The following is an 11,112-nucleotide window of genomic DNA, read 5'->3' as shown; positions in this document are numbered from 1 at the left end:
CTACTTTCAGCTAAAGGTGGAAAGGAAGGACTCAGGTTCACCTCTTACCCCCCCTTCAAACCTGGTTAATTCATCTATCAGGATGTAGGATAAAATTAGTTTCCAGGGGTATTCTTAGTAATGCGTACTCTATAAAAAAAGGTCATGAGCAACATCATATAATACACTGTTAACCATATAAGGTGTTCACAGCCGAGGCCCGCTGCACAGACTCAAAATTAATATAATCTGCCTGAGCTTCTATATTACAGTGCAAATATGAATTGCATCAACGAGATTTAGATTTAAATCAGTGAGCTGATATGGCGAGACAGCGCATACCTTTTGCAGTTACACACACACTAAAACACACAAACACATGCACACACACACGCACAGGCTCTCGTTTATGGGAAAAATTTACAGGAGGCCAAATCAGCACATGATCATGCCAAGCCTTATTTCTTGCCGTGAACGCCAGAAAATATATGACGGGCTCATCTCTACACCCTGACAGAGGATTTGGGTCCTGAAGCAATCCCAGCTGGGATCGGGTAAAAGAAGCAAGGGGAAGGAGGGAAACCTGATTGACACCTGTCAATCACAGGGCTGCATAGAAAGACATCCAATTATTCACTCTTACATTCACATGTACGGACAATTTGGGGTTTTGTGATATTTGTAAAACCAGGTTCAACCTTAATTGCTGACAGCAATAATTAAGGTCTTACATAGTTATTACATTTCATAGGCGCACTTTTAGCTTCCTTTTGCTTCTTTTCCTTTTAGCTATGTTTCTGCTGTTTAGTGATAATGACCAATTTAGATCTTTTTGAATGTCCATCATGTAACATTTTGATTGCTGCTACATTTATTTGCCATATTATAGGAGACCATTCAAATATTCAATGCAAATACATGATATAAGGTTTAATAGGGCATGAATTTGCACTCATGTTGTGTTCTGGGTTGAGGAGGATTGTCAGAGAGCTCATACCGTCACTGTCCTGGGAGATGCAAGTTGTCAGGACTCCTTGTTTGTGTCAGAAACACAGTCACATCCCTGCAGCACTGCTGCTTTGCAAGTTCTGAGCCGTTCTGTCAAGATAACACAGTGGCACTGATGAGAGAGGTGATAAGCTCAGAGATGAACCATTCGAGCCCTCAGCTGCAGCCAGCACCTGATTTCCACCATCAAAACAAGCATCTCTGAAGACGGATTACGATTTTTTTTTGTTGTAGTGCCACAGCCCCATAATCTTTACAACTGCCTGAGCGGGACCATGGTGTTACAGTCCTGCTGAAGGACGGCTTCAGGAATGATTGACACGCATCATAAGGCTTCACCGCCACGGCTGATAATATAGTCAAGGACACCACCGCCTGGCCTTCATATGATTCTCACTGCTGGGATCTGGGATGGAATACCTGGTCTCTGAATCACAGGCTGCCTGGGACGGCTCTTTCAGGCACGGCTCAAGATGATGAAGAGCACAGCTACACAGGCACTGCTCAGGAACCGTGTATGAAATTCAATTATCATAGTATCGATATCAGCTAACCGTGAGCTCCTATGGATTTTTCTAAATAGAAAATTAAGATACATCATCTAATTACACATGAACTAATGGACCTGATTCTATAAAGCAAAAGAAAAAAAACACCCCAAAAAACAAACATATAAATAATAAGCCAAAAAATGTTAAAACAATCACAACTTTCTTGATAGGAAAATGCTACTGTCAAAATTTACGGGAAATTTTATAAATATCAGCCACAGAAAAAATGAAAAGATATAAAGAATACAGACAAGTATAGCAAGATATATCAAGAATATAAACAAGAAATACCTGAATATCAGCCATCAATATCCTGAATAATATTGTAAAAAATTCTTAAATTATCTCTTTAAAAAAAAGAAAAGTAGGTGACAAATTACCTGATGCAATTATAAACTAATTAAAATGAATAATTAGTTAATTACAATGTTCAAATGTTAAAATAGTTTTTTTAAAATGTTTGAGAAGCTAACAGGGCATTATGCCACAGATACAAGACCATGACTTCTGTGTTCATATGTTAGTGTCCATGCATTATGTAAAAAATTGTTCATTTGTTAGTAGGACACATAGTTTGGACAAATAGCCTGTAATTTGTTTGGTTTAATGCTCTATAAATACACGCCAGATTACAATACCATCGGTTAATCTAGTCTTTGTCTTTTGTGTCTGTTTAATTAGCGCTAGATTCTGCTGGACTGATCTAATTAACTAATGACTGACATGGTAGGAGGGCTTTTAATCAGAGCAGTGTTAAACCCAGACTACCAACCACAGGGCTAGGCAGATTAGCGCGGGATTACGCCCATCTGCACTGCTGCCGTCCAGGAAAAGAAGCCGTCGAGGCAGTGGGGAGCCAAAATGACAAAGAAATAACTTGGATTCTTGGTCTAGATAGATACAGTGTCCTGTTTTTCACCAGAACATGAAATGTCCGAGAGTTATCCATTCATATAGAAAGTCTATTTTTTTTCTTTTCAATGGCTTACATTATATCTAAATGCAGATGTCCCTGAACAAAGGGTAGTGTGTTTAGAGTTTTGTTGGAAATGCCTTCGTGTAATTTATGAATCACTGCTCAATAAGCAGCATGACCCCTTGTTCTTAGTAAATACAAGTGACTCCCACACACAACAACATCGGCCAATGTGTCTCTTTGTCCAGACGAGCGCACCATCGATGTGCCACAGTGACCAACCTGCGAGGCCGGCACACCTGCCTCTCAGACGACACCAGTTCGGACTTTTCTTATTGAGTGAACCATGGATAAATGAAGGAACTCAGGGATCATGTGACTGGCAGATCCAACACTGTGCCGTTGAAGTAGCAGCAGTGTTTGGCCTTGACTGAGTGTCCATGATGCTGGGGCCCCAAATGCCTCTGACGTCTGCACTGGCATGCTAACATTAGCTGAAGCCGAGACCTAGCTAATGGAGCAGCTACCTGACGACGCTCACCGGGTTTCTTTGACCGCTCAAGCACCAAGGATGTGATTGTGACTGACAATGGATGTTATTTAAAGCTTCAGTAGCATTAAGGTTGGCAATTGCAATGAAGGATTCTAAAAAGTAACACGATACAAGTGTTTTCAGCCTTCATGCGGTTTTATATTTCAACACAGGTTGCACGAACCTTCTGCATCCATGTGGATTTCAAAGTATACCCTGTGTCTTTGTGATACTCTTAAAAACAGCACAACAGCCAGATGCGAATTGTAGTATCCTACAGCGGGCGTGACGGTGCGTCGTGCATGATCATCACAATCCGAGAACCGCTGCATGTGTTCAGCTATTAGCCGGAGGGCGTTTTGCTATTGTGTACAGTTCTCTCCCTGAACAGTTTGTAAATTACTATGGCAGCGACATAGCAACAGAGAGGTATACATAGATCTTCATCAACACGTACAAAGATAATTATACTCGCTGGATTACTGCGGCGGCTTCACCACTGCATTTTTCAAGCAACAAAAGTTGAGTTTCAAAGAAAACTGAGAACTATATCTTTCAATTATCTTCGACAAATAAATTCTGACAATAATACTAATCTTTATACGTTAGGAAAATGATAATACCAGTGTGATAACTGTTACTACTGCCATTCTGTGAGCCGGATTGATGGATGGATGGATTGATGGATGGATGGATGGATGGATGGATGGATAGATGGATGGATGGATGGATGTTTGTGACCACTTCACAAACATGCTGAGGGACTGTGGACTATGGATATGGATGAATATAATGTGAGCGATAATCCGGTCATTTCCTCAAAGGATTTGTTTCCTGCCAAAACAACTTAACCGCCAGCTGCCACAAAGAGAAGTCCGGCCCTGTCCACTGCAAGCCGGAGAAATCTGAAATGCGACCGGATTTAGGAAGAAACTAGAACTGGCAACAGAGACAAAATAAAACCATCTCCTCGCAGACTAACAGCTCCTCGTGCATAGTGGTAGATTCCCAAATCCGGATTTACACTTCAACTGTCATCTTATCATAAAGTTGGGCGTGAGCGTGGCTCTCAGACAGTAATAAAAGCGTAACAAACAACAGACGCCGTTGTACAGACACAGAAGAGACATTTTATATTTACACAACGTGTGAGGTGCTTGAATAGGTGGATCCTGGCTTTGGTATCTTCCACCTATCGTGGTTCTGCAGCATATTAAACAGCAGTGGACTAGTATTTGACAAAAAGAGAGAAATAAGCCAATTCTACTAAGACAGGTACCATCAATAAGAATAAGAATAAAACTAATGATATTTCAATAATAAAAATATTGAGACATTACTAGTTAAACAGGAAAATCAATATCGGTATTTATCCCTGAACCATTTGATTCAAAGCCTCCACGCGCGACACTCATGCATGCAGACACATGCGCGTGCGTGCGCGCGCGCGCGCACGCACACACACACACACACACACACACACACACACACACACACACACACACACACACACACACACACACACACACAAAGAAAAATCCGCCAACCTTTAGTAAATTATGTATCGACCCTCAGATCCCGGGCGACGAGCGTCTGGACGGCGGACCCCAGGCTGGTCACGGTCGGGCTGAGATCCAGCCCACGGTGTGTGGATCCCGGGCGGAGAGCGGCGGAGTCGTATCGCGGGACTCCGACTCACGGTCATCCCCGCGCCGCGGTCATCAGCCGGTGCCGGTGTTTCTCTAACGTCGGGGGAACGGCAATGTTATAAGCATTTTTTTCCTCTGCCGGTGAACGAGATCTGACGTCTGTGGATCTCCAGTGGCACGAGTCTCCGGCCGACTGGAGTGGATGAATTATTCATGAGAGGGGTGTGGCCAGTGTGTGTGTGTGTGTGTGTGTGTGTGTGTGTGTGGGTGGGTGTGCGTGTGTGTGGGTGGGTGTGGGTGTGTGGGTGTGTGTCTGCAGACAACAACAATCTCCGGCAGCTGTCATTGTGTCGTGCATGAGGACACCTAGTGTTCAGAGCGGAGAGAACACAAAAGGTGGAGGACCAGACCGGAAGTCGGTGTGAGACTCCTGACCCCCCCCATCCACACAAGAGATCCTAAAATTAATTATTTTTATTTTTACTCTCCACATTTTTTTTTGATGTGTGATTATGTTTTTTTTCTAACTCAAAATCCATGGAACATTATGACGTTATCGAAAGAAATAAGATTTATACACGTCTGTTGAAATCGACCTATTGCATCTGACGCCAACTGCTCTGTCATTTCATTCTTATTTTTTCTACGTGACTATGTGTATATACATATATATATTATGTGTATATACATATACATGTGTGTGTGTATGTATTTACTTACACCTACGTATGTATGTGTGTGTATAAATTTTTTTTTTTTTTTCGAATTTTCTTGTTTCTGTGCGGTGTCCTTGAGTGTCAAGTAAGGCGGCTTCAATAAAATATATTATTATGATTTTTATTATTAGTATTATCATACCACCTGTTTTGATGTATTAATTCATTATCCATGCTGCTTATCTCAGCCTCACTGTGAGGCCGGAGCCTGTACCAGCGGTCATTAGGCAAGAGGCTGGATTCACCCTGGACCAGTCACCAGGAGAAGAGTCACATATAGAGACACACAACCATTCAAATGTATGGTCTCCAATACACCTCCTGCATGTTTTGAACCATGGAAGAGAAACCTGAGAACCTAGAGGGAACCCAGGCCGATATAGGGGTTGAACACAGAGACTCCCCACGGACAGGCCACCGTGGGAGTCTAACCAGCGACCCTCTTGCTGTGAGACAGAAGCGCTGACCAATGCACCACTGTGTAAACCCACTGGTAAAATTGACATTTCTGATACAAAACAACAATTCTAAACCTTTACACAGTAAATCTACTTACGCCCTCTTGTGAATGAGTGAGAAGAGTGAATGTTGAAGATCTACGCACTGTATGTATCTCTTTGTATGTATTTAGATTCTGGGTAAGGCACTGTAACCCTAACCCGCCTATGATGACGCACCAAACTGTACTACCTTTTGTTTCACTGATACCTTTGCTTTATCCGTATCCCTGCCTTTCGCTCTCTTTAAATGAGCTACAGTCCATGACAACTGCAGAAGATAATCCCAAGTGATGATAATAGTATTCATAATAATAACAATAACAATAATACTACAACTCACAACATTACAACGTGTCTTCTTAGTGCCACATCTTCAGTTCTAATTTTTTTGTGAATCATTGAAAATGTGTTTTGGACATACATGTAAACAATCCAAACAAAGCATGAGGCATTTGACTCACACCTTTACACAGCACTACCAAAATATTTTTTTTAATTGAACATGCATTTTCTCCAGCAGCCTATTCCCTTGCATCTTACTAACAAAATATATTCCTTTCGATGGGAAACTTTTGGGAAATCGAGACTACAGTTCTTTTGCAGAAGAACCAGTACAATATTTGCTATTTAAACATCCTGCTGTGCAACTGACAAAAAAAACAGATCAAGTGCGAGTCGTGAAAGAATCGTTAAAAACTCAAGTCATTTACTACTGACTCATGAGTCATGATTCTTCGTCTCTATTGATTCGTCTACAGAGTCTGCCTGGGCGAAACACGCGGGCCCGAATTACGGTAACCGGAAATCGCTGCTTTGGAGCGGACAGTGAATTTCCATACCTGAGGAGGAGCCGTGGGGGAGGTTCCGCGTGTTTCTCAGTCTGGAAATGAAACGCACATAAGTGGGGAAGAGTACAAGTGTGTATGAGTGTGTATGTTTCAGCTCTCACCTACGCGTTTACCTCAGATAAGCTAGCTAGCTTATCTGAGTGCTAGCATGTTTTTCCCGTGCCCGCGCGAGTTTGGGGTTAATTGAATGTGGCCTTGTGATTGACAGGTGACAGGTCCAGGTTAAACCCCGCCTCTCACTCAATGTCTGCTGTGATTGGCTGCAGCAGCCCCGTGACCCTGTGAGCCAAAGAAGCGGTAGAGACAGTGAATGCATGTCTGCGTTTACTAGTTTTACTCAATTAGTATTACTGGTTGTAGAATGTCTATCCCTGCTATTTGTGTGTCCTGTTCACTGGGGACATTTTAATCATTTTATCAAACTTTACAAATGATAATAAATTAATACTAGTGAAAAAAATCTTTTCTATTTGAGGCATAGTCTTGGATTATTCTCTGCATCAACACCCACCTCATAAACCTTAATAATATTTACCAGAAATTCAAACCATTCACTCCCTGTCTAACTGATTTTCAGAATGCTTGGGTGTGAGATTCATATTCATACAACTTAGATGCTAACAAAAAGGACCCAAATGATTTTTTTTTTTTTCCGATAAAAAATGAAAAGTTATCCAATAATTTGTGACCAGGTTTTTGCAGACATGACCAACAGCAGCTTTAAACTTTCAGCCACATATTGATTGATGCGGGTCACTTTTAAGCACGACGACAAGGACTTGGATGATGGAGTGATACAGTGGGCATCCTGTGTGTGGTCATCATGTTTTGGATCACTCCAGGACTACAAACAGACTGAGGGTTAGTTAAAGACAGAGTTGTTCAGCTTTGAGAATGAGAGAGCGGAAGTTAAACTTCGCCCTTTGTCTAATGTCAGCTGGCATTGGCTCCAACCCATGCAACTCTGCACAGGATAAGGGATATAGAAAGTTAAGCTTTAAATCAGGGTTGTCTTATAGTTTTTGATGTATGTGTCTCCTGCTAAGCTGCCATTTCAAATAGAATTTGTGAGTTAAACAGTATCGTTTATCTAATTTCCCCCTTAAAAAAAGGTTGGATAATTCCTATTTGAACAAAACCAACACTAATCAAAGGCAGACTTCTTTCACAGACACCGGTTGTTTTATCAGGCCTGACAGCCCTTAGTATTTTATTAGTGTAATAAAATTAAGTCAATATTAGTTTGGGATCCTTGCCTGCCAGGGATAAGAGGAATATGTAAATCTCCAGTCGAGGCTTGTGGGTAAGGCGGATTGTTTTATGTAAGAAGTGTGGAGGGGGGACATTTAGTAGGGAAAGGGAGGATGCACACAACTGGTGTTCCAGTGCAGATCCACCCTACTTTGACTTTACAGGAATGTAGTGATAATCCTCCTGTTAAATAGAGCACATCTCACATTTTCAGGATTTTAAAATGATGGAATTTGGCAAAGACCAAGGTAAGATGATAAAACTGTTCCCACAGCTCAAATGCACCAAAAATGTAAATTACTGCAGTTTTTGAATGTTTTTTTTTTTTTTTTTGCTTCAACATATGGGAACAGCTGCAACAACAAAAGAAAAAAAAATGTCTAATGATTTTTTATTGGAGTCTCTTAGTTGTCATTTCTCATCATTAAATTCATCAAATTTGCAAGAATTGTTCCCTGAGAACTGCAACATCAACATTTTAGACAACGGAGTGACTGTCAAACATTTTATAGACAGTAAAGTAGAAGAACACAGCTCCTTGGTAAGTAACAGTTACCTTGATAGTTCCGTCTGTTTGTGTAATTTCATATCAATGAGTTAACAAATATCGAGAGAACATTGGGAATTTAGTAGTCATGTAGTTGGCAGGTTTAAAACGTGACTTTTCGATCTAGCATCGAACCTCCTGTTCAGGGTAGCGAGGAGCCTTTCCACGTGGCCAATCTCGACAGCATTTTCCAGAAACACCTGCAGTGGCTGACAAACCTCCCTAGAGTCAAGCCGTTCTACGCGGTGAAGTGCAACAACACGCCTGCTGTCATCTGCTTGCTCAATTCTCTGGACACCGGCTTTGACTGCGCCAGCAAGGTATTTAAGAGATATCCGTAGGCGAACAGTGTCCATTCTTTTGTCGTTATTTTTCTCTTTTCAGAGGGGTTGTAAAAATGCAAGCCATATGTTGGTCTGAAACAGGGGGAGATACAGCTGGCTCTGTCCCTCAACGTGGCTCCCGATAGAATTATCTACGCACATACGGTGAAACCGCCGTCTCACATCAGATACGCCTGCGCCCACGGAATAGATCTGATGACCTTCGATAACGAAGACGAACTCGTCAAACTTTCTCAGTTTCATGCCAAAGCGAAGTAAAGTCAAGAAACACACACACACACACTGGCACGGAAGTTTAGACTTAAGTCATTGACACCAAACTCTCGTGAATCAATGTTCAGGCTTGTTCTTCGCATCGCAATAGACGACTCCAAGTCCATCGTCAGGCTGAGCCCTAAGTTCGGAGCCCGGCTGGCAGTAGCAGAGAAGCTGCTGGCTCGTGCTGCAGAGCTGCGTCTGGACGTGGTCGGGGTCAGCTTCCACGTGGGCAGCGGCTGCACCGACAGCGCACTGTTCAAGCGGGCCATAGCAAACGCCCGGCGCGCCTTCGATATGGCGGTAGTGCATCACATAGCCAACAGAACGCCGGGGGGGAAGTTCAGTTGTAGGTTTTGGATTGAATTGTTTCAACTTTTGAAAGAACTTGGGAACTTTTTGTTGTAAATGAGTGGTTTCCATGACTCCGCTAGGAAACCTCATGAAAACTGTATACAAGTGCCCTAACTATGGAGGAAAAACATGATTATCTCATGGGAACAAGTTACTTTCTTGTTTTTAAACACTTAAACACTATTTCAATGAAGTAACTCTTACTTCACATTCACTATCTTATCTGAAAACATTGCTTTTATTTTTACCTTTCGTCCAAAAAGTAAAAAGGAAACATGAAGAACAAATTGGACAGAATTACCAAAAATAAAAACGTGTTTGTTGAGTTGTTGTTTTCTGTCACAATTTGGATGAAACAATCTACAAGATGAGACAATAAGTTAGAGGCTGTTCTACAGACAGGATAGATTTAAAGTAGAAATAGATACTGTTTATAATCCTGCCTGCTTTGCATATAGAAGGTCTTATCATTTATCTTCAGAAAATGAAAGGCTTCCGGATGAGACTGTTGGATATCGGTGGAGGTTTCTTTGGGAGGTACAACATCCATGGGACATTTGAAGAGGTAAAAAAAAAAAACACAAAAGAAAATCTACAAAGTTTGCCCGTCACTGCCCTTCACCTCTACAGAAACAATCATTTCAGTGGATTTCAAACCGGTGACATCACAGGTGGGGATCGTCCGAACACATCATGGGAGGTGATGTAGAAATGAACTCTCCAGTGCTCTGTCACTTCAGCTGTGACTGTTAGTTTAATTTGGGGTCAGTTTTTATTTGATTTCAATGTCAAGTCTTTGGAAATGATTGACAGCTCTCAGATCTCTCTTTTGCATGTTATGAAACAGGCTTTGGTATTGAAAACAAAAAAAATTGAAACATTTTAAACTATATTACTTTTAACTTTTTTGCACTGTCTTTCAGAAAATTCAGATAAAATATTTTGATTGGCTGTTTTTCAAAGGCCAATAAATCTTCCAGTTATTGATCAGTTGACATTATTACCTATGTCTTTAGTATGAAACAAAACATTTTTCTGTATTTGCTAATGCCTTGACTGGTAAGCCTCCAGTGATAATGACACGGCTGGATTTTCTCACACACTGCGTTTAACCTTGATGTGTAAAAAAAAATTGATAAAGCTTTAATAACAGGTGGAAAGTCTGCTAATGGTGTTTTCTACTGTGCTAGGTTTCAGAGGTCATTAACGCAGCGCTGGATAAATTCTTTCCCAACCAAAATGAAGTGCAAATCATCGCAGAACCAGGCCGGTACTACGTAGACTCAGCCTTCACTCTGGCTGTGAAAGTCATTGCAAAAAGGGTTGACATAGACGATTTGACAGGAAGTAACAGTAATGTATATTTATTATTATTATTTTATTTGTCTCAGTGGCAGCTATTTAACATAATACTGAATCAGTTATGTCTGCAATGTGAAATATAAAGTTTTATTTTGGAACTACCATCGTTATAGCTTTTAACTATAAAACATAGGTTTTATTTTGGAACTACCATCGTTATAGCTTTTAACTATAAAACATAGATACTGGGACATTTAAGTTTAGTGTATATAATATTCTGACTACATTCATTAGTTGTGACATTAGATATTTCCTGCGCTTTTGAGACGTTGATCAGGAGGACTGTCCCGACCAGAAGAT

General features: G+C 41.1%; 1 protein-coding gene across 1 annotated transcript; it reads left to right on the top strand.

Annotated features, from left to right (window-relative positions):
* The first annotated feature begins 5,688 nt into the window (after nt 1-5,688).
* LOC147220752 (ornithine decarboxylase-like) lies at nt 5,689-10,657 on the top strand. The gene is made up of 5 exons (XM_086170108.1): nt 5,689-5,799; nt 8,644-8,817; nt 8,923-9,095; nt 9,183-9,445; nt 10,641-10,657. Exons 1-5 carry the CDS (start codon nt 5,689-5,691, stop codon nt 10,655-10,657), a joined length of 738 nt encoding a protein of 245 aa, XP_086026234.1.
* Nucleotides 10,658-11,112: the final 455 nt, after the last annotated feature.

The sequence above is a fragment of the Fistularia commersonii genome, chromosome 23, assembly GCF_037954325.1.
Source record: "Fistularia commersonii isolate RoL2024-O1a breed Wild chromosome 23, RoL_Fcom_v1.0, whole genome shotgun sequence".
Taxonomy (NCBI): domain Eukaryota; kingdom Metazoa; phylum Chordata; class Actinopteri; order Syngnathiformes; family Fistulariidae; genus Fistularia; species Fistularia commersonii.
Note: the sequence above shows the minus strand (reverse complement) of the source record. Positions and strands in the feature narration are given on the sequence as shown.